Source organism: Heliangelus exortis, chromosome 8 (assembly GCF_036169615.1).
Source record: "Heliangelus exortis chromosome 8, bHelExo1.hap1, whole genome shotgun sequence".
NCBI classification, from domain to species: domain Eukaryota; kingdom Metazoa; phylum Chordata; class Aves; order Apodiformes; family Trochilidae; genus Heliangelus; species Heliangelus exortis.
Window position 1 is genome coordinate 10,565,418 of NC_092429.1, and position 22,717 is coordinate 10,588,134.

The window sequence follows — 22,717 nt, forward strand, 5'->3', positions numbered from 1 at the left end:
CTTGCCCTGCTTGCACCTGCAAAGCCAGCTGGAGCTGAGGCAGAGAATGTGGGCAAGGGGCTTCTCCCTGCTGTGGGAGAGCATTGTCCGCAAGGTGGGCAGCAAGTGTCCAGGGCACAAAGAAGGCACATGGCTTTGCTCCGTACGTGTCTGGGACAGGTCACCTGCAGGGCAGGAGCTGCCCCCGCAGTGCTGGACAATCTGAGAGAGGCTCCAAGGGTGGGCAGGGCAGGGAGGGGGGCTCTTTCTTCCAGCCCCCAGCAGGAGGTGGCAGGCATGGCTGCCACCTCCTTCCCATCCCACCGGATGCTGCGACTCCCCTATCTCATCCTGATTTCCCACCCCCTCACCAGGCTCCACAAACCCCACAAACTTTTTAAACTTTTATTAAATACAAAAACCCTGGTCTCTACGACCAAACGCTGCATTCAACGTACGCTCAAAAAAAGGGTCAAACATTCAAATGTACAAAAATCGCCGGTGCTCCCCCAGCCCCGGCATGCTGCCCAACTCCCAACCCCACAGCTCCCAGCCCCAAGTGGGGTGTGGAGGGGTTGCCAGGGCTCCCAGTCCCATGGAGGGGTACGGGGTGCCTGCCCTGCACGGCCCTGGCCTTTTCTGCCCACAGCCCTCCTGCCCCAGGCCTGGAGGGGGGGAGCCAGAGAAGGGGGAGACCCAAATGGCCCCAAAACTGTCTTTGGGGTACCCACTGCTGGAGGAAGCCATGGGGCAACCACAATCAAGAGGGGCTGGGGAGGTTTCAAATGAGCCCTGTCCCCATCACAGCGGGGAAGGCAGGTGAGGGCAGGCGTGAGCAGGGGCTGCAGACACACACACAGCATCTGCCTTTGGGTAAGGGGGTTGGGATACGGCTGCCACCCCCAGCTCTGGGGAAACTGAGGCACAGAGAGGGACGTTCACTAACTGGAGGTCTCTGTTTGGCAGAGCTGAGACAGGGCCCAGCTCTAAGCACCAGACTAAAGCAGAGGAAGACAGGAAGCCACGTCTGCATGCCCAGCTGTGCCCGGCTGGGGTGGAACTGTCCTGCCTGCCTGGGGGGAGCCAGGCTGGTCCCACCCCTGGCCAGGCAGCAGTGGCTCCAGCGCTAGTGAAGGGGGAAGCCTGCACCCCACTTCTTGCAGCGCCATTGGGGAACCCCCCAGCTCTCCTGGAGCAGCAGGATCTCACCCTCCCCCCCCAGGGTGTGGGCAGGAGCTGGAGTGGGCAGAGGCCTCCTGCCAGGGCTGGGGTTGCCCCTTCCCTCTGTGCATGGAGCTACAAACAGGGCAGCCAGCCTCGTCCACCATCACACTGAGTATGGGGCTGGGGTCCTGCAAACACAGTCGGGGGGACAGGGAGGGCAGAGAAATCCTGGGGACCAAGGGGTGGGCTGGGAGGTGGCTGTCTCTGGAAGGCAGCAAAATAGGCAGAAAACATCCCCCTGTCCAGTCCTGGCTCTCAAGTTGGGGCAAAACCTGCCGTGCCCAGCCAGCCCAGGCACAGAGCCACAGGGCCAGCACTAGCCCCTGGTCAGGCGAGGTGGTGGCCTGCCAATCTCCACCGTGATGTTGGTGTACATGGGTTGGCGTGAGACCTCCACCAGCCGGTACTGCAGTGAGCTTATCCCATCCCGCTTCATCGTCATTTTGGTGTTCTGGATCTTGGTGAATCTGGTGGAAATGGGAGTAGGATGAGGCAGGGGGGAACTGAGGGGACTTGTCGTGGTGATGAACCTCCATGGGGGTGAGTTGGTGGCAGAAGTGGCCCAGTACCCAATCTGCCCCAGCCCCTGCAGCTCACTCACCTCTGCGGGTTGGGCTCATTGTGTTTGTCCCGTTCATGCTTGATCATGCGGTACCTCCCGATGCGGATGTCAGGCCTTGACACCTTCATGCCATTCAGAGAGATGCTGGGGGACAGAAGCAGAGGGCATCAGTGTGTGGGCACTCTTCCCCAGCCCAGAGACCTCTGGGGTCAGCCCCTGTCCCAACTAAACCCTCGTCTGCTTAAACAGGTTCAGCCAACCAGAGCAAAGCCAGACCACAGCTAGGCCAGTGCCACAACCAAGGGTGCTGTGTGCCTCGTGGCAGAGGGTGCCCAAAGCACTACTCCAACCCAGTGACCCCCAGTTCCATCAGCTGGCAGCTGGAGTCAGCCTCTGCTGTTGACATTCTCCAAATGCCACTACCCAGCCCTTCCCTCCCAGCCCTCCACACATGTTAAGGGCTGCCCGAAGCTCTCCAAGAGCTCCACACACTGCTTGTTTCCCACCCTGAGCCCACCTTGGATGAAAACCACAACTGTGCTACCTTCTGCCCATGGGATACACACGTGTGGTTTTGCTTGCCTGGCCATTATGGTCTCCTGGTGCATCACCAGCCACACACAGCTCCCCTGAACAGTGTCATGGGAATACCGTGGGAGGTGAGGGGGCAGCCATCTGGCTCCAGCACCCATAGAGGGGTGTGCATGGGGGGATCTGGATCCAGCTTCAGCCCTGCACATGGCTGTGCTGCGGCCTGCCGGCTGCTGGCAGAAACAGCTGTTTGGCTGCTGCACGGCTGCCTCTGAGATGCTTCCAAGTTTTGCATCCCAACCCTGGGTACTTCCAGGTTTAGCATCCCAGCCCTGGCCTGAAGAGGAGCCAGCAGGCTTCACACCATGAAGGGAAGGGGATGGCCCCCACCACACTGGGGGATTCAGCCACAAAGAAGGCACATCAGTGCCCCCCAACACACTGGGAGGGGCCAGTTTGATCCTGAAGGGTCACCTACCCTCAAGCTGGAGGGTAACTACACCCCTGACTGTCACGAGGCATGTCCCCCAGCAAAACCAGGGACTCAAGGGAAGCTAAGGATGCTAGGGTGGTGCTCAGTGGGGACTCCCCAGCACACTACAACCACCCGGCACTGGCCAAATGTTGTTACCTACCGGTTAAAGATGTCATCATCCTCTCCTCCCCAGCCCCAGTACTCATTGGGAAAGCCATTAATCTTCAGGAACTGGGACTTGCTTAGCCCAGAAACACCGCCAAAGTAGCCAGCATAGGGCAGCCTGCAGGGTGACAGCAAACAGGTCAGCTGCTGTCCTGGGATGGGGGCAGCCCTACAGGGACCCCCAGGGACAAGCACTGGCCTTCCCCTGTGTCGCCTTCCCACCCAGGGCTCTGCATCCTCTCCCATCCCATATCCACCATTTGAGCTGGGGACCCCATGCCTGCCCACCAAGCTTGGTGGCCCTGGCATTATCCCAGCCCTGCCCAGAGAAATATCCCAGCCCCACAGAAGACCCACCTGAACCCAAACTTGTCCATGCCAACAGCAAAGTGCCGTGGCTGGTCATAGCAGCGATAGAGGTTACGGTCGTCCATGGGGATGAGGTCCACATCACTGAAGATGAAGCAGTCATACTCCTCATCATCCTTGAGGGCCTCCAGGAACCCCACGTTGAGCAGCTTAGCTCGATTGAAGGTGTCTTCACCGAACTGTGGGGCAGAGCTCAGTGATGCCTGCCCACACATGCCATTCCCGCCACCCCATCACACCTACCCCCCTCACCTGGTTGATAATGTAGATGCCATAAGCCACCTTCTGCCGGCGCAGGATGGGGTGCAAGTAGTGCAGCCAGTATTTGAGGTGGTGTTCACGGTGCCGGAAGGGGATGAGGATGGCCACCTTCTGTTTGGGCAGGCAGTCCTGGGGGGTGTACTTGCCACCCAGGCGCACATCAGGGTTCTCCCGCTGCACTCGCTCCATGCTCATGGGAGAGCTGAACTCAATGAGTAGGCGCCCAACTGCAAGAGGGAGGGCAGGGTGATGCCCACAGGATGGGACAGAGTCCAGGTCATGGTCACCTACTGCTCCTGGCCAAGCCAGTGGAGCAAACAGTGATGAGGACCTGCAAGGGGGACAGGCACTGCCATGGTCAAAGGACACCCAAAATCTTTCCCAAGCAAGGGCAAAGAGACCAGGCAAGCTGTTAACAAAACCTGGAGAAACCAGCTGTTCTGGTGGCAGTTCCAGTTGGGTTTCTCTGCTGCCCCATCCCTGAGACTGCTGGGAAACCATGCCCAGGGGACAGGGATGCCATACACAGGTGTCCACCCCACAGACCCACACTCAGAGCCAGAGCTCAACTCCCCCCACACTCACCCTGCACATCTTACCTAAGCCAGGAGGTGTATCCTGGCATGGCTGCAAGGGTTTCTCAGTCACAGACTGGTTGGTGCTGGGCTTGGCACTGGGGGAGGGGGCCTCAGCACCAGCCGGCCCATAGCTGGGGATGGTGCCATTGGGGCGGGAGGAGTTGGAGAAGGGGTGGGCACGCGAGGCATTCCTGGCATTGAAGCGGCTGAAGAAGTCCAGGTGCTGCGCGTAGACATCGAAGTAGAGGATCATGATGATGACGAAGTGGAGAAGACAGAGCAACAGCACAGCCTTGCAAATCCTTTCCAGGGTCACCCCCAACAGCAGCCTGGTCATCTTCTGGGCACAGGCAGGCAGACATGTGAGCTCAGCGGGGCAGGGGGGCGGCTCCAGCCACGGTCCCGATCCTGCTGAGACACCCCACACTCAGGACACCACCAACCTGAGTCCTCAACCACAGCCAGAATGACACCAGGGTACCAGGAGCAGCCCAGGCCTGATAAGGAGGTGACAGTATGCCAGAATGCCCCATGGGAATGTGGCGCTTGGACCCCTGCTCTGAAGGCACAGACATGAAGACATGAGAGATTCCCAGTCCCATCCAGGAAGTCTCTTCCCTGCCTTCCAAGGCCAAGACCAGGCCAGACCCACTGCGCAACACTATCACTCCCCAATCAAGGAACAGGGATACTGCCATGGATACCACAAAGTGTCTCTATGGAAGATAAGCCCTTGGAGAAGGTCATGGCCTCCAAAATACAGCCAGCCTGGGCTGTCCCAAGGGCACCCAAATGCCCCCACCAGCCAGTCTTTCTAAGGCACCCCATTTCCCTGCTCCCTGTCCCAACACCCCCGGCAGTACTGCACACCAGCAGCAGCACTGAAGCAGGGCCAGTAGCCAATGCTGTGCTGTAGGGGGCCTTCCTCAGGGTGCCCAGTGGGGCAAACAGTTGTGCAGTGACACCAAGCCAAGCTGAGCGTAATGTCCCTGTCCCCTGGGCAGGGCTCCCTGCTGTGTCCAGGGGGGTCCAACTTACAGCCAGTGGCACAGTCCTCTCTCCTCCTGCTGCCAGTGGCAAGGCCCTCTGGGACACTGGGAGCTGCTGGGAGCCAGGGTCCTCTTATCTCCCACATGACACCTGGAGCTGGGCCAGAGTCCTGCTGGGAAGGCAGCCGGGAGAGTCACTGGAGAGCCCCGGCTGAGACAAACTGTCTGGCCCTTCCCAGCCCCACCACTGCCAGGGCTTGGCCCACAGCATGGCTGCACACCCTAGTCCTTGCCCTGGTCCCTGTTCCGGTCCCCACTCTTAGGGAAGCTGCTAGGACAGAGCAAGGCAACCACAAGGGACAAGCAGTGACTCGCAAGGCCTTGGGGACTCTGAGACAGGCCAGTGCCATTGGAGGGACCCCAGGCCAAACCTGGGGCAGCCTGGGAGCTGTGGCAGGACCACCAGCAGAAGCGCAGCTAGGACCTGAGAGTGCTGGCAACTGGCCCAGGGCCTGGGCCAGCCCACCAGCAGCTGCCAGCCCTGGCCTGTGGGGCCTCACAGGGAGCCACAGGGCACCACTGGCTGGAAGCAGGGATCGGGGCTGAGGTGTGAAGCAGGATCCCCAGCCCAACTCTGTTCCTGCTGCCCTCTTTCAGTCCCAGCAGGCAACAGGGTGCTGGCATGAGCCCACTACAGGGCAGAGAGATGCTGGAAAAGGCTCTGAGCTTGATGTCCCACCTGTGTTCACCCTCTCGATAGGATGTAGAGAAGGGTTAGGGTTAGGGCAGGGGTGACCTGCCACACCCCAGCAACCCAACCCCTCATCCAGGTTTTTTCTTGTCTATCTGGAGATAACAGCCAGGCTTGCTCTCATCTCACAAATCTCATGGTCACAGTGTCCTGCCACTGAGCACAGCCTTTGACATAAGGACCTGCCTGACTCCAGCACCTGCCAGAAACCTTCCTTAAAAACCACAGCCCTCACAGCAGGCAGCACATGGAGCAGCAGCATTTCAATGGCCAGGTGGGGAGGTGCTAGGGAAAAATAAGAGCGGGTTTTAGGGACCTTTTAGTAGGGTCCCAGAGGAGAGAAAATCACAACAGGAACAAAAGCAAAGTGCTCCAAGGAATGGCAGACACAGGATGGCACGAACACAAGTGGGTTTAAGAACACCTGCTAAGACAGGGCCATAAAATATGATGTCATCTTCTACCACCACAGCATATTTTCAGGGGTGCAAGAGGCCAGAAAGGCACCTGGGATTGGGGAGCTGCTCCCTGGAGATTCACCCCAGTGTAACATGTGCCACGGGGCTGGTAAGGCTGGTTTCAGAGGGGATACTCATCCTCGTGGTCTCCATGCCTCTTCCCATAGCACATTCCAGGACCGGGAGAAGGGAACTGCCGGGAGTGGGGGGAGCCAATGGACCCGGTGCACCAAGGTGCCTCCCTCCTCCCGAATAAAAGCAGGGCGAGGGGGTTCGTCCAGCACGCACATCCCCACCCCCCCTCCAATTTTCCTAGTCCTCGATACACACACAAAAACTTATTTAAAAACGAGAAACAACCTCAAAAAGAGGCTTTTTCCCGAGCCGGGGAGGTGCCACACATAAGCGACCGGGATCGCATCCCCCGGGTCGCATCCCGGGGCTACCCTGGGCCTCTCCCCGCCGTCCAGGCCTGTCCGCGCCGCTCCACTCACCGCGGCCTCGGGGCTGCCGCGCCGCCCCGGCGCCGGTCAGCGGCCCCCGCCGCCTCCTCCTCCTCTTCCTCTTCCTCCTCCAGCCTCGACCGCCGACCCGCGGGCTCCCATGCCCGGGGCTGCGGGGGGGCCGTGCTGGCCGGGCCGCCGCACCACCGAGAGCCGCAGGGAGACGGGGCCGCGCCCGCACGCCGGCTCCGCCCGCCGCCGCACCGGGCGGGGCCGCCGCCGCCGCCCGCCCCGCGCTGCCGCCGGGCGAGGGCAGCCCCGCAGGCACCGGGACCCTGTGGGTGGGGACACCACGGGTGGGAGGGCTCCGCCGGGATGCTCGATGCCCCCCCCACTCCGCCCCAAACCCGGTACCGGGGACCCTCCGCGCACCCCCGGAACCAGGGAGAGGAGCTCCCGGTGTTCCTTCTCTCCTCCTTCCCGCTGCGTGGGAGGCACCGCTTTTCCCGGCCCATCCCAGGCCACTCCCGCGTCCCCCCCGTGTCGGTGGTGGCTCAGCACCCATCACAACCTATTTGTGGCTCTTTTTCAACCCCCTGCTCCCCGCCCTCCCCTTTCATGTTTCTCGGTGTTTCCTAGCAATTAATTTCACTCTTCCTACCACAACGGCGTCACCAAAAAATCTTGGGCTGGTCCTACCACGTTCACAGCTTTTCCCTTCTTGCCAGCCACCCCAGAGCGGCTGTGCCCGTTTCAAGCAGCCCTCGTCCCCCAAGACCCCTCTTGTGCCTGGGGCCGCTCACCCGAGTGAGGGCTTTCCCTCTGCCCCACAGCAGCTCCCTGCAGAAGACAGCAGAGATCGGAGCAGCACCCAACCAGCCCAGCCCTGCTCCACCCATCAGCCAGCCCTGCTGAAAACCAATCCAACTTCTGCCTCCAGCTCTTGGTTACGCTCTTTGGCAGGCGGTATTTCACCCAGTATATACCTACAAGCAGCCACCAAACCATCTTTCAACTCCTGCCGCTCCTAAATGAGAGGAGGTGCAAGATACTGGAGACCCACTAAGGGTTTTTCTCCTGCTTGAGAAGTAGGTATTTAGCACTAAGCCCTAGAACGCTCCTAGAATAACGGAGGACTGGCTGTGGGATGCAGGCTGTGAGACACCCCAGTCATTGCCAGACAAGCCCTGCTGGATCTTTGGGGTTCTCACAAGGGACCTGTGGGCAAATCTGGAGTTCATTCCCCTGACAAAGCTATGGCAGACACAGGCAGGATTTGGAGGGAGGAAAAGTCCCACAGATACTTTACTGCAGATGGGTTTTTATCAAGCCAGGACAGGGAAGGGTGAGACCTATCACTTGAAGACAAGTGGGTGAGTCTTTCAATACAGTTGTTAACCACAAAAATGATTAAACCCACAGAGCATCTCCTTCCTGAAGGCAAGCCCCATGAGTTCAGCACAGGTCTGACAGGACAGTCCCACAGCTCCCAGACACCTCCAGCCCACAGCAGCAGCAATGCCTGGAATGGGGGTACAGCTTTTAAGCAAGACAGGCAAAACTGCCCTCACCTGACACACTTTCTTATGAGCAGGTAAGGCCCAGCTTGTGACCCTGCCCTTCCATGGGGCATGCAGAGCTCCTGCTGCAGCCCTGCCTCCAGAGCAGCCAGCACAGCTGGCAAGAGCAGCAGCTTGGTTTGTCTAAGCTACATTCCCATGCCCCAGGCTGACACTGCTGTCCCAAAACACACAGGACAACAGGGAGCAGAACTGGGAAACCAGCAGAGCTCAGAGGCCACGCAGAGGCAGCTGCCCTAGTCCCAAGGGCAAAAATCAGCAGGCATGAACACTTCCCCAGCTCCAGCAGCCCCACGGGTGCCCCAGTCTGTTGCACCCAGGTAGAGAGATGGGCAGCTCCAGGTGTGCATCTGCTCTGATGCATCACTGACAGCACCAGGGGATTGATGCTTCAAGGTGCCCTGGCAGCACAGCAGGATGAGGACCTCATGCTGGATACAGCAGAATGAAGCAGCACAGGCTCCAGGCTCTCTGCAGAGCCAAGGCAGGAGAACCTTTTTCTTCCCTTCCCCCAAGCAGCAGGAGAGCTGCAGGCCCAGCTGTCCACAGTCAACAGCCAGGGAGAAGGGAGCAGAGCCAGCATGAAGTGTCCTGACCCCTGGGACTTCTGCCACGTCCCCCTGGACAGAGGGGCAAAACAGAATTCAGAGCCCTGGGACCCAGCAGCACCCAGCCAACAGTCACACAAGGAAGCTGCTGGCCAGAGGACAGTTTTGGAAGGGGCAGAAACTTTGCTCCTCTGCCTGTCTGGTGTTCCCCAGCCACACAATGGGGCCATGAACACTGTGTACACTCTCTTTGTGCTGAACCACCTGGGTGGGAGCTGAAAGGCCAAAACCAGCTTGTGCCTGTGCCTCCAGAATGCCTGGAGTGGGCAGTGCCACTGCTGGTAGAAGCCTGGCTGAGAAAGCATGGAGCTGCCTGCTGCCTGCTCCTGCAGCTTCCTACCTGCTCTGGGCAGCAAAGCAGAGCTCCTTGTTCCCACAACCCAGAGAGCAGCAGGGTTAACCCTACACAGTGAGAACACAACGAGGCTTCTGGAGCCAGGCAGGGACTTTGCCAGAGGTATAGAAGGGAAGCCCTAAGCAGGGGGTCAGCCCAAATCTGCTTTTGATCCCTGCAAACCTCTCTGGTATGCACAGAGCAGAGGAAAAACAGCATCCTTGGACGAGAACCATATTTATTTCACGGACACAGATTTGCACTGGTGGTTGATTCTACACACACCGGGGACACGCAGCAGCAGGATGCCCATGGGCTGGGCCAGGCTGCTGGGGCAGAATTCACACAGAGAAATTTGTTTCTTCCAAGGGGCCAAATGATCGGCAGGACGGGGCTTTACACAGCTGGGCTCTGACTCCTGCTGCTGGGCAGCTCCTGCCCCCATCAAGGATTAGAAACATTAAATAAGTATTTACAGCACCTCTTGGGGCGGGCTGGAACAGGCTGGGTGTGACAGAGCTCAGTTGCCCATTTTTACTTTAGATGTCTGGAAAGAAAGAAGAGAGGTTAGGCCATGCCCCATGAACCCCAGACCAGCTCCCCAGTCCCACCAAAGCACCCTGGGACCATCCAGAAGCTGCAGTTTTATCACCCCCCCTGATAAGACATGAGAATCACACCAGCTGCACCCAAGGTGATACCCTCAGTGACAGGAGCTCAGAGGGGACATCAAAGAGTTCACACTGTTGCAAATGGGCACAGTATGCTGTAGGAAGAGCTGTGCCACCCCAAGCTGTGCTTGCAAACCTTGCAAGCAGCCTCCCCATCCCAGCAGAGGGGACTGTGCTGGATCCCTGGAGCTGATGAACATCCAGGGTGACAGGCACCTTGTGCTCAAATAAGCCTGGTGGCCCCAGGAGGCAAATACCTGCAGGATAGCAACGATGACCCCAAACAGCCCTATGGCACTGCCAAAGATCTCCACGATCAGGATCTTGACGAAGAGGCTGGCATTTTGGGCATCAGCCAAGGCAGCCCCGCTGCCCACAATGCCCACGCAGACCCCACAGAAGAGATTGCACAACCCCACGGTCAGACCAGCCCCAAACATAGAGAAACCTGTAAGAGAAGAATACCACAAGAGCAGGGGTATCCCCTTCCACCCACACCCAGGGCATGCCACAGCAACTCTGCCACTTTTTGGCAGAAGAGTTGTCACATGTCCTTCAGACATGTGCAGCAGGCCATGGAATGGGCGAGCCAGGTCCTGCAGTCTTGTTCTCTGTGGCCCAGGGCAGAAGGAGCAGCAGAAGGAGAACCAGGAGGAGCATCAAGAGGAGGGACAGTCAAGCTGCAGCAGTGCTCACAGCCACAGCACCAGCACACAGCACTGCTTACCTGCATGGTAGTTCCTGGCTCCAATTGTCTCTGGGGTGTCTGCAGTAAAAGGCTGAGAGAAAGCACATGGCCTGGGTTAGTGGCAAACCTGGGGTCCTGAGAGAGGTACCTGTCCCTGGTATGGCACAAGGCAGCCAGGTTTCAGCCAGAGCTCATCCCTGACTCCCTGTCCCTGGGTGACTTCATGATACCTGCACATTCCCCCAGCCCACTCTTCAACATGAACAAGGCCACCACACAGACCACCAGCCCGGGAGCTCCTAGAGCCACGACAGCATCCAAAGTCCACAGAGGACACTGCTTACAACACCCAGCCCACGCCCCATTGCCCATCCCCACTGTGGGCCTGTGTCAGACAGAGGGCTGGCAGCACAGCCCTGGTCCCCCCAGTACCTCAGCCATGTTACTGATGACAATTGCCATGATGATCCCATAGATGGCCACAGCCTCGCAGAAAATGATGCTGTGGGAGAGAGGAAAAGTCTGACCAGAGTGTTCCAAGTTCTGCTCCCCCCACCCCCGAGCAGCCCCTGCCACTTCGTGCCCAGCCAGCCAGCAGCCAGATCACTCCAAAGCTGCATCTGAGCCTCACTGCTGAAAAGGTCAGAAAGGCTGCTCAGCATACCCCCTTTCCTGCCAACAAAGGGGGAACTGCTGAACAGGAAGGGTTGGTGCTGGTTATGCTGTGCTACCTGAGTAAACTGTAACAGCCTTGTGGGAAGCATTCCCAGGAAGCCCTGCCCTCTGCCAGTCCCCTTCTACTCCCTCAGGGAGGGGCTGTACAGGGTCCAGGGTCTGGCCAGGGAAACACTGGCCAGGGGCAGGAAGTGTGATCTCAGGATGTTTGTTTTGAACACACTGGGCTAGTTCACTGACCAAAGCAGCACTCCAGCTCCTTTAGGGCTCTTTGTTTTGAAAGCAAACAGTAGCAGCAACAGCAGCTCAGCAAGGAAAGGTCTGCCAACAGCACTCAGATGGAGATAGGACAGGAGCCTCTGAACTGGGCTGGAACCTGCCCTGCTCAGGTGTGGCATGAGCACTAACCCCATGTCTGTGCTTACCTCACCAGGTTCTTGGTTTTGATCCGAGGGGCTTTGACTCCACCACCAATGATGCTGGAGCCCGTGATGTAAATCCCCCTGTAGCAGACAAGGATGGTTGGTGGCGGGTCTGGCACTTGCTGAGGGATTCAATAGGGAAATCAGATCTTCCAGCTGAGCAAAGAATCGGGCATGCAGCTGGGGGACACTGCAGACTTGGCCTGTCCACCCCCAGGGTACAAATGGTCCCAAGCTGCAGCAGCAGAACTGCTGGAACACAAAAGCCACCACTACATGGCCTGGGCTCAGGGATACAGCTTCCAGAGCCTGGGATGTCCCTGCCTCTTCACTGCAGGGTGGTCTGCCCATACCTTCCAGGAGACAGCAATCTGGCCCCACTGCTCCAGTGACCCACCCAGACCCACTCCCCTGGCACATACAAACTGTTCTGCCCCTACTCTGAGAAATCACAGCTACAGAGGTGGGACAGCAGGAGACTGCTGAAGATCCAGCCCCACTCACCAAGCAGCTCCCACCACTGACAGGGAGATGGCCAGGCCAATGCCCAGGTTGCACCACATGAAAGGGGAGGTCTCTGTCAGGAACCTGGAAAGGAAGAAATGCCCTCAGTTAGCACACAGGCTGAGCTCCCCTGTGGCGCAGAGACCCATAACAGGTACCCCACCCCATCATGCGGCCCAAGATGGGTTGGGCACTGCCAGAGAGTGGGACACAACAGCCTCTGTGTCAGCCAGCAACCCAAGACCCTCACCTGCATGGACTGAGATCTTCCTCCCAAACCATTGCTGTGAAGGGGAAGCTGGGAGAGGGGTGGGTGGCTGGGAGAGGGGTGGGAAGGGCAGTGATGGCTGCTCTAGGACCCTGTATGGAGCTGGGTACACATGAGGTGCATCCATACCACTTCACAGAGAGCAGAGGCCCCACTCACCTGCTCTTGTTCCCCTGCAATGCAGTGACCACTGACTGTAGCTCAAAAGCAAGTCCTGCTCCCTGCAGGCATTGCCAATCCTGCCCACCTCCTCACCCAACCCCGAGGATGCTGTATGTACAGGGAACTCACCAGGCCACATCGAAGCGGAAACCCAGGTCAAATATTGTGTAGCAGATCCCTGGAAAACAACAGGGACATGGGAACCTTCAGACAGGCACCAGCCACCAGCCCAGCACTGCTGCAGGAAGGTTACTGGAGAGACTGTCTCAGACATGCAGAACTGTGGGGCTGGGTGTCCCCTCAAAGTCCAGTCCTAGTTACCCCAGTGCCCCCATATCAGTGTAGGACAGAGACAATTGAGACCCACAATGCCTCCAGCCCCCATCCCAGTCTTGGCCCAGAAGATTGCTGTGGTTCTCACCCCCATCTTCTGTTCCTTGAGCCTCCTGAGTGCCCACAGGCCATGCTGGGCTGCAAGGGCTCAAGGGCAGTCACAGCCCTGTGCCCAGCACTGTCTCCATCCACATCACCCAACAACTCAACCACTCCAAGTGACCAGCTATGAGCCCTTCTCTCACACAGGGGGTGGCAAAAGGTGTGAGGCTGTGCCACATGCTGCTGTGCCACCAATCTAACATGGCCCATGCTGGAGGAGTCCATCAACACCTGAAGCTGTCACTGCTCCCCAGCACCCCCTTTCCAAGGCTGTGGACATTTAAGACATGCCTCCTGTCCTCAGCATTTCCCATAGGGTTAATCATCTTCAATGACATTCATTCACCAACACAGGCAGCAGACACCAAACATAGCCCTGGGAAACCCAGAAAAGCCCTTCCTTTCCAGGAAGGGATTACAAGGGCAGCTCACCCTACTGCACCCTAAGTGCTCCTCTCCTGTACCAGATTGTATCTGTGAGTTGCACCAGCAGCCCAGGTGCTCACACCAAACCCATCTTGCCCTGAGCTGACGAGTGGGAACTACAACTGCAGCCCAGAAGAGACTCACTCCTCGCAGCACCAGCTGGAGAAGAGAGACCTGGCCCTGAGGAGCAGATGGGCTCAGGCAGCCCAGCGCTGTCTGCTCCACACCAGATAGAGGGTGAAGGGACAGCTCCTCACTGCTGCTGATCAGAGCCAGCAGCTGTGTGACACTGACCCTGCACACAGCTGCCAAAAGAGAAAACGGAGACTTCTGAAACACTTCAAAGCAGCAAAGCTGCCACTGAACATGCCTCACTGCTCCCTTCCCTCTAGAAGCACAGCCTGGAAGCCAGGGTGATGGCACACCAGCAGTGACCAGTAGCAATACATGGAGGCAGGACAGTGTGCCCCAGGCTGGAGGAGCCCTTCCCTGCCCACAGCCAGCACCCGAAGACAACTCATCCCATGGGAGAGCCTTCAGGGTAGGGAGGCCTCCTGGCCTCACAGCATCGATGTCCCCAGTGTCCCTGCATGCTAAACCTCTCCACACAACTCAAGGCTCAGCCCCTCACACAGGAGGGGACATACAAGCACTGCCAGGCAAGCAGATCATGAAGTGGGAACCAGCAACACTGAATCATGGTGTCCCCCATCTCTGCTGTGACACACAAACAAGGAACAGTGTCACCACCGCCAGGGTGGCCGCACCCCAGTCCACTTCCCTGGTGACCTTCAGGTGTGATCTCTATGGTGCTGAGCCCAACTGGGACTTGTTTTGGCTTAACTGCTTGGCTCACAGAGCAGGAACTGAACCCAGCCAGCCTCAGCTGCCTGAGCTTTACTAGGAGCAGGGAAAAAAAAGCTTCATCCAGCTCAGGGAAGATCCCTGGGGCACCTTCATTCTCTTCAAGAGCAGATGGAGCCCTGGATTCATATACAAAAGAAACAGGGTGAAGGATGCTTCCCTGGGAGTGCTGGCTCCCATCCCTGCAGCCAGAAGAGCAGAAAAGAGCCAAAGGAGCAGGAGTGGAGCACCAAAGGTGGGCTCGAGACAAGGAGGGAAAGCACAGAGAGACACCACAACGCTGCACAGAGTGAGACCACTTCCTGCTTGCTCCTTCCCTGAGAAGCCCTGAGAAGGGCTTGCAGGAGGGCAGGGGAAGTTCAAATCACCTGTGCTCATCTCATTGATATTTTCCAGCAGTCTCAAGCTCCCAGCATGCGTCTGCACTGGTGCAAGCTGCATGATTCACAGAGCCCATGGAGGCAGCCTTGTGCCCAGCACTGGGCTCACAAGACCCTGGAAACACGAGGGATTGAGACATCCTCAGCTTCTGACTCAGTTTCTCCCCTCACCCAAATGCGGAGATAGGAGCCAAGGACTCTGCATGACTTGTGGTCACTTCACTCCATGCTGAAAGAGGAAATAACCAGCAGCTTTGGCACAAAACATTCCCACTACCCCTTAGATTCAACCCCTCCCGGGAAGCATTAGATACACTCTCGGAGTTGCTGAGCGTGATGCAAGAAGCAGCAGAGCATAGGCTGCCACAAGCTGCAACACAGCCACACACCAGCTCTGCAACCAGCAAACAAAGGTACAAACTTGTATCTTTCTTTATGCTGCCACAGCCTGACAAAGCAAGAGGGCAATCTCTCTCCTCCATCCAGGGCACATCAACTGTCACACCATGAAAAAACAGGCACCTGCCTTTACCTTCCCTGATCTGCTAAATCCAAACACAACCTCTGACTGTCACCTGCACCTTTCTGTTCTCATCCACAGAAGGAAATGGATCAGCCACTCAGGCCAGACAGTCTCAGAGAACCAAAAGCTGTGCACCTTCCTTCTCTTCAAGAGCAGATGGAGCCTTGGATTCATATACAAAAGAAACAGGGTAAAGGACGCTTCCCTAGGAGTGCTGGCTTCCAGCCCTGAAGCCAGAAGGGCAGAAAAGAGCCAGAGCAGCAGGAGTGGAGCACCAAAGTGGGGCTCGGGACAAGAAGGGAAAGCACGAATAAGCACATGAAGCTGCTGGAGGTCTGAGCCCCTGAGGGAGCAGCTCACAGTGCCCAGGAAGGGATGCCCAGGCTGAGAAGCCCCACAGCTGGTTCTCCAGGTGCCACGGCAGGCCAGGGGCTAACCCGCCTGCCCCTGAGCAGCTCAGCGACCAGAGGCCTGACAAGGCTGCACCCCCTCCTTCCTCACGCCACACCAAACCTCCCCAGCCCCTCTATGGCGACGGAACAGCCGGAAGGGAACCGAGCCCAAGCTACCGCCCCTCCTCACGCCCAGAGTCCTCACAGCCCCTCAGCCTCCCTCAGCCCTGGGACCCACTGCCCCCCCACCCTCCCAAGCCCCCCCCAACCCGCCCCTGTGACCCTCCGCACCCCCCTCAGCCCGGATCCACCTGTTCTCCCCAGCCCCCCCAGCCCCGGTCCCGGCGCTGACCGACGCCCAGCAGCGTGGTCCAAAAGGCGAGGCCGAGACCCGAGTACAGCAGCGCGAGCCCCGTCATGGCGGCGGCGGAGCGGAGCGGGCCGACCGGGCTCGAGCGCGTCACCTGACCCCCGCGCGGAACCGCAGCGCCGGGAGCGGAAATAGAATGACGCCACCGCCGCCACCGCGCCCGCCTATTGGCTGCCCTGCCTGACAGCGTCCAGAGAACTACAGACACCATCATGCACCGCGACGGCCGCCTCTTCCTATTGGCTGTGCTTTCCCTCCGCTCCCTGCCCCGAAGGGGGATAGGCCCCACTCGCTCAGGGGCGGGGCTTCTAGGGACGGCGGGGGCGGTTCCGAGTTCTCATTGGTCGGCTCCGGGACGCAGCCCGGAAGCGGGCGCCGTGATCCCGCGTGACGGGCCTGAACCCCCCGGCCCCGCGGCGCCATGGCAACGGCCTTCAGCAGCGACGGGGAGGCCGCGCTGCGGCGAGAGCTGGACCCGGCGGAGGCGGCGGCGGCAGCAGCAGCACCGCGGGGGGACCTCGACGGCTTCTACGAGATGGGTCGGGCCGCAGCCTTCGTGCGGGACGGTGGGTTCCGCAAGGTGAGAGGGGTCGGGGGGAGAGCGGGGCCGGGTGCTGCGGGCCGGCCCTACCCGGTCCTTCACCCCTTCTCCGCCCCCAGGTCGCCCTCCAGTTCCCCGACCATCTCCTGGCGGACGCGGCGATGGTGGCGGCCCGGATGGAGGCGGCGACTGGGGCCGAGATGTACGTCCTGGGCGACACCACGTATGGCAGGTAGGTATCGGACTGAGGGAGGGTGTCCCGAGGGTCTGCCACGGGCGAGAATGGGCCGGAGCTGTCCGGGCTGGGGACGGTAGTACCAGGGAGGAAGAAAAGCTCCGTGGTGCAGAGCCTGTCTGAGGTCAGGTCCTCCCTCTCCGTAGCTGCTGTGTGGACGAGGTTGCTGCCGAACACGCGGGTGCCGAGGCAGTGCTGCACTACGGCCCGGCCTGCCTCAGCCCCTGCAGAAAGCTCCCGGTGCTACACATCTTCGGGCGGCAGCCCCTGGACGTTGGGCGTTGTGCAGAAGCCTTCCAGGACCTCTATCCTGACCGGCAGAGCCGGGTGGTGGTGCTGAGCGATGTGGTCTATGCCCATGCAATGGGTGAGTGCTCTGGGGTAGGGAGGGGGGCTCTGGCAGTGCTTTGAGCTCTGCAGAGCTGCTGGAAGAGAGGCAGCAGCACACAAGGCAATCACCAGACACTGTGGGCCTTAATTTTTGTCCACTCTCCTAAATAGATGTCCCACCCTCTGCAGGGCAGGTCTCTGAGTGTGTTTCATTCTCACTCTTCTCTTCCTTCAGGTGAGCTGGAACAGGAGTTGGGCCTTGAATACCCCAATATAATTTTCTCCAGTGTGGTGTGCGGGGACCCTCCTGGCCCTGCTCCTCCTGGGGAGGTGCGGCAGTTTGGTCGCCAGTTCCTGGTGGAGGCACCGAGAGGGCTGCAGGACTGCGCCATGTTCTATGTGGGAGCTGAGGGCCTGACCCTCACCAGCTTCATGCTGACCTGGAACTGCTGCCCCTTTAGCTCCTTCGACCCCACCACCGGCTGCAGCCGCCGTGAGACCCTCAATGTCAACCGGGCCCTGATGCGACGTCTCTACCTGGTGGAGCGGGCCCGGGATGCCCAGGTGGTGGGCATCCTGGTGGGCACCCTCGGCGTGGCAGGGTACCTGGCCGTGCTGCAGCACCTCCGGGAGCTTCTACGCCGGGCTGGCAAGCGCAGCTACACGCTGGCCGTGGGGAAGCCAAACCCTGCCAAGCTGGCCAACTTCCTGGAGGTGGACATCTTTGTCCTGGTGGCCTGTGCTCAGAACTCCCTGCTGGACTCCAGTGATTTCTACCGGCCTGTTGTGACACCCTATGAGCTGGAGCTGGCCTGTAACCCAGCCCGCACGTGGACAGGGAACTATTTCACTGACTTCCGAGACCTGCTGCCAGGTAATGGCTGGAAGCAGCTGCCCAACACCCTACCGGGGTGAGCATGCTGCTCACTCCCCTGCCTGAGGCTGTGGTTGCCCCAGCTCCACACCAGCCAGGGGATAGACCTGAGCACCAGGCTGATGTTACTGTTTCCTGGCAGGTGCCTGTGCACATGTTGAGCTCCCACCAGCCATCCCTACAGTGGAGGCAGTTCCTGACATCTCACTGATCACAGGGGAGATGCGTGTCACCCATCTCTGTGACCTCCCAGACTCCCAGCTCCCTCCCAGCACCGCCCTGGCTTGCAGGGACCAGACACGTGCCCTTGCTGAGATCAGCCCAGCTGGTTGGTGATTTGGTTCTGTGGTGGGGCTGCGTCCTGGTGCAGGGGCAGTGCTGCCTCCCCCCTCCCAGTAACAATTCCCTTTCTCTCTCCTCCCAGCCTCCTTCCTGGAGTCCCGCAGCTGGCGGGGCCTGGAGCAGCAGCTGGGACAGACACCCATCTCTAAGGCTGTGCAGGGCCGACGAGGGATTGCCATTGCCTATGAGGATGAGGGGCGTGAGCAGCCCTGATTCAGCAGGAGGGCTGAGGGGACCCAGGCATTGCCTGCCACTAGCAGTTGGACCTGCAAGGGTCTCATGAGGATCTGAGACCACCAGCTGGCCCAGTGCTGGATGCAGCCTTGGGTCAGCAGGACAGCAGGAGTGGGACTTTGGTGGGACAGCAGGAGTTTTCAGGTGTGTTCAGGCATCACCAGGGCTCCCCAGGACTCATGGCCAGGGCAGCCACAGGGCCAGGAGAGCTACTTGATCCAGCCCCAGCCACCGAGGGATCCCCAGTCCGGGGCAGGCTTCATTCTACACGGAAAGGTCACAGCTCTGTACAAGCCAACTTGAGGCTCGTGTGGGCCCCGGGCTGCTAAACTAAAGCTGAACTGAAACAGACATGTGAGTGAATTGTCATCTAGAATAAAACAGGCTGAGGAGCACAGACAGGGGTGATTCCAGGTGTCCTGGAATGCAAACACAGATCATGGTGCCCATTCAGAGCCACAGCCCCATGCATTGGCTAAAGCCAGCCCGAGAGAACTGAAAACCCCAGCTATGAATCCTAGAAGTGAAATCGCATCCCCAGACTGGGCTGTGGAACCAAGGCAATGGGGAGAAGGCTCCAAGGCCTCCAGTGGGCAGGAGCAGGACACACACATCCCGTGCTGCATGGAGGCCCTCATGTTCATTGGGGATGGGTCTCTTGTGTGGGGCAGGACTGTTTCTTCTCCATGAGCTGCTCCATGCTGAGCAGACATGCATGGTGAGCAGAGAGGAGCTGGTTTAGGCCATCCTTCAGAAAACCAGGTGGAGACAAGAGGTTTTGAGGCCTCTTAACCTTGATTTTTACCCCCCTTCTGCCAGGCTTCTTGCCCAGAGGCAAGGGGCAGGCCAAGTCTGGACACCACAGCAACGACAGCCACAACATAGAAATATTCTTAATATAATTAGGTGCAGGGCCTCCCCCTCCCAACCATACACGTACAAACAAGCAGGGGGTGAACCCCCTGCCCAGCCAGCCACTGCCACAGGCAGAGGGGCAGCCACCCCACCATGGGGCATGGGCAACCACAGGGAAGTGCTGTGGAAGGGCTGGTAGCCCAGGCATGGGACAGCCCGTGCCAGGACAGTCCTGCCCAGGCTTCACCCCCACCCCCAGCCGCCACCACTTCCTGCAGCTGGCACTCCCATCCCCTGCGAGGGGGGAGCATGCTGGGGGAAACAAAGATGCTGACACTGAGATGCGGCCACCAAATCTAGCTGAGGAGCGTCCCGAGTGGGTTAATTCTAGGTGGAGGGTTATTCTACGAGCCGAGCTGTACTGCAGCGGGGCAGGGAAGATGTGGGGCAGGGTGGGGGCTTCCTTGAAGGGAAGAGCTGGTCCGGGCAAATTGTCTGCGGTCCTGGCCAGGTGCTCAGTAGTCTGCAGTGTACTCCGTGCCATGCAGCCCTCGGCACAGCAGGGTGAACTCCTTCACCATCTCCTTCACTCGCCGCTTGTTCACACGCTCTCTGCTAAGACAGGGAGGGGACAAATATGGAGCAGGAGGGACACACCGGGTCATGCTGGAGGGTCATTCCTACCACGTGCAGGGCACGTGCACAAACCTGAGGATCTGCTGGCTGAAGGTCTCCTTCTGCTCGGGGCTGACGCGGGCTGAGGGGAAGCCATCCTGCTGCATGGCCTCCTTGATCCAGATGCTCAGGTAGCTGAAGCAGTGCTTGTTCAAGGCAAAGAGGATTTCTGCAAAGTGATCCATGAGGCTGCGGGAGGCCTGGCCACCAACGCCCTGCCACAGAGCAGACAGACCCCACTGAGCCCCTGGTAGCACCCTGCCAGCATCCACCCACACTGCCAGGCTCTCTGCCCCTAGCGCCACAGGGGTGCCATCTGGGAAGAGAGCCCAAAGCTGCCTGGGGAGCCCACAGTCCCACCATCTCTCACCTCCAGCACTGCCTGCAGCAGCACTTTGCCATTCTCATGCACAACTTGTCCCACCGGGGCGATCTCTCCACAGCGGGGCAGCAGCTCCGTCTGCAACACAGAGCCCATTTTACTCTGTGCCAAAGCAAGCTCCATGCTGTGGTACCCTTGCCCGACCCACAGCCCCCGCCTTGTGGGGAGGAAGCTGCAGCCCATCCCCTTGGAGCTGCACAATGCCATGATACTCACAAAAAAGCCACAGGATGCTTTGACTGTTGGGGCCTCGGGGAACTTGAGCGAAAGGACACCTGCAAGCAGAAGGCACTCACTTAACAATCAGAAATCCTGCACACCATCCCAAATCAGCCCCGTGGTCCCCAGCCCCTGGCTGGTCTGTGCCCAGATACACAGGAGAAGCAGGCTCTCTTCTCACACAGCAATGTGGAGCATGTTCCCATGCCCATGGTACTCACCACACTGAAACACGGCTTTGACGTCCAGGTTGCTACACAGGAAGAGGTCTGGCTTCCTTTTGAGAGCCTGCAAGGCACACAGACAGGCAGCATAAACCCAGAGCTGCAGAGGTGGACAGGATGGCTCCAAGGAACCTGGTGCCCCAGACAGCCTCTGCCTGGATGCACTTACCTGGGCACACCCACGATAAACAGCAGATTCACACAGGTCAGCAGGAAACCATCACTTTCCCAACCCCTCCCCACACCCCCCCTAGAAATGCCAGGCAAACAGCCAGGCTATTTGCTACACTCAGGGGCCACCAGCCCCAGGACCTGAGGATAGATGCCACGGCAGTGTACACACAAACACCTCAGATACAAGGACAGGACAGAGGGATTCTGTCCCACCAGAGCCGGCCAGGCAGCACCAGCACTTCTGGGACAAGAGACCAGCCACCTCTGTGCTTTGCTCCTCTCCTCTTGAAGATGCTGCTCTCCCTGGGTCACAGCAACTGCTTCAAGCAATAAGCTCAGACTGGGCCAGCAGCTCACGGTGCTCAGGCTCCAGGGCACAGATGACAACGCAATGTCAGCATTCCTTGGCAGCTTCTGAGCAGCAAGACCAGAAAAACTTTGGGTTTCTTTTTTCTCCCACTTGGTAATCCCGCCAGTCACTGTGGGGGTCTGGTACTGCAGCCAGGGACAATCATTAGCTGTGGCATCCCATGCCATGGCTTGTTCCCCCCAGTGCTGGCACTGGGAAGTTACTGGATTGAAACATTTCAATCTGCTTTTGCCATTCCATGGGAAGGGATTCTGCCTGACCACGATGACACCATTCCCACCACTATGGGCCAGCACTGGGGATGGTAACTATGCATTATGCCCTGCTGTCACTGTGACACTGGGGATAGCTGCCACAGCACTGGAGTGGCCCCACTCTGTGCTTGGAGAGCAGCATACCAGGGCCAGCAGCCCTCGAGCTGAGCAGGGTCACCACCTCCCTCCAAGCCTGCTCCTGGGATTGAAAGCAGGGACAGCTTTCAGACAGCAGCACTCAGGACACACGGCCATCTGCCCACAGCCATGGTAACCACTTGGAGCAAACTGGACATATTTCCCACCCCTCCTTCTCCAGGGAAAGCCCACAGCCATCTGTCTGGTGCAGAGAACATATGCTGGAGACTGAGAAGCCAAGTAGCAGGTTTCAGGGTTACCCTGCCTCCTGACTCTGTCACGCTGCAAGAGAGGAGTTGGGTTTGGTTGTTGTACCAGGTGGAGGGGGCACAATCACAGGGATCTGCTTCTTTGCTAGATACAAGTGAAGACCTTCATGGGGATGACCAGAGACCACATTATTACACCTGTGTGTGCATACAGACTGCACCCCAGTCCACCTGTGCTGGCACCAGCATGGGCAGGCTTGCTAGAACAGGGGCAATGGTTTAGAAACACATCCACTCATCATGGCTGCTGCCTTCTAGTCGGCTCCATACCAGACACTGCTTGCAAGACACATTGCAGTTTTCACCATGGGGGACTACCCCTGCATCCCTCAGCCTTGGTCTGGGCTCCTGAGCAGCAACCACAAGCCTCTCCCCCAGCAGTACACTACTCAAGAGCAGCTGGCTCCCATGATTCCACCCAAGCTCCAGGTTCCTTTACCCTGCCCATACAAGGGGATAGTTTTAAACCATGTCCTGCATGCTGGCACAAGGGTCTTCCAACATGCTCAGGTTG

The 22,717-nt window shown here is 58.9% G+C and overlaps 4 protein-coding genes across 8 annotated transcripts in view; 1 reads left to right on the forward strand and 3 right to left on the reverse strand.

Annotated features, from left to right (window-relative positions):
* Positions 1-370: 370 nt before the first annotated feature.
* On the reverse strand, positions 371-7,064 carry B4GALT2 (beta-1,4-galactosyltransferase 2). 2 transcript variants are annotated; one of them, XM_071750344.1, is made up of 7 exons: positions 6,837-7,064; positions 4,166-4,552; positions 3,558-3,793; positions 3,294-3,484; positions 2,932-3,054; positions 1,805-1,909; positions 371-1,670 (listed from the first exon to the last, which is right to left on the reverse strand). In XM_071750344.1, the coding sequence occupies exons 2-7, from the start codon at positions 4,479-4,481 to the stop codon at positions 1,520-1,522; spliced, it is 1,122 nt and encodes a 373-aa protein (XP_071606445.1). In that variant the 5' UTR covers positions 4,482-4,552; positions 6,837-7,064; the 3' UTR covers positions 371-1,519. The 2 variants fall into 2 exon arrangements, with proteins under 2 accessions (XP_071606445.1, XP_071606446.1); XM_071750345.1 differs by lacking the exon at positions 6,837-7,064 and having other exon boundaries at positions 3,558-3,897; positions 4,166-4,329.
* A 2,464-nt stretch (positions 7,065-9,528) lies between these two features.
* On the reverse strand, positions 9,529-16,229 carry ATP6V0B (ATPase H+ transporting V0 subunit b). Its single transcript, XM_071750393.1, has 8 exons — positions 16,070-16,229; positions 12,827-12,875; positions 12,268-12,351; positions 11,767-11,844; positions 11,099-11,168; positions 10,706-10,757; positions 10,236-10,426; positions 9,529-9,854 (listed from the first exon to the last, which is right to left on the reverse strand). Exons 1-8 carry the CDS (start codon positions 16,134-16,136, stop codon positions 9,828-9,830), a joined length of 618 nt encoding a protein of 205 aa, XP_071606494.1. The 5' UTR covers positions 16,137-16,229; the 3' UTR covers positions 9,529-9,827.
* A 239-nt stretch (positions 16,230-16,468) lies between these two features.
* DPH2 (diphthamide biosynthesis 2) lies at positions 16,469-18,990 on the forward strand. 2 transcript variants are annotated; one of them, XM_071750381.1, is made up of 6 exons: positions 16,470-16,667; positions 16,748-16,860; positions 17,010-17,230; positions 17,429-18,067; positions 18,210-18,395; positions 18,492-18,990. In XM_071750381.1, the coding sequence occupies exons 1-6, from the start codon at positions 16,509-16,511 to the stop codon at positions 18,620-18,622; spliced, it is 1,449 nt and encodes a 482-aa protein (XP_071606482.1). In that variant the 5' UTR covers positions 16,470-16,508; the 3' UTR covers positions 18,623-18,990. The 2 variants fall into 2 exon arrangements, with proteins under 2 accessions (XP_071606483.1, XP_071606482.1); XM_071750382.1 differs by lacking the exon at positions 18,210-18,395 and having other exon boundaries at positions 16,469-16,667.
* Positions 18,991-19,525: 535 nt separating this feature from the next.
* The window catches only part of IPO13 (importin 13), a 30,308-nt gene continuing 27,116 nt past the window's right edge, over positions 19,526-22,717 (reverse strand). For 2 of the 3 annotated variants that reach the window (XR_011727061.1, XM_071750338.1), the window contains 5 exons: positions 20,996-21,062; positions 20,772-20,830; positions 20,544-20,633; positions 20,207-20,388; positions 19,526-20,110 (listed from right to left, as the gene is read on the reverse strand). Coding sequence is in view for 2 of the 3 variants with exons in the window: in XM_071750338.1 (XP_071606439.1) it covers positions 20,014-20,110; positions 20,207-20,388; positions 20,544-20,633; positions 20,772-20,830; positions 20,996-21,062 (495 nt within the window). In the remaining variant the exon portion in view is untranslated. Of the gene's footprint in view, positions 20,114-20,206; positions 20,389-20,543; positions 20,634-20,771; positions 20,831-20,995; positions 21,063-22,717 lie in introns of all 3 variants that reach the window. The other variant, XM_071750336.1, reaches the window with a different exon arrangement.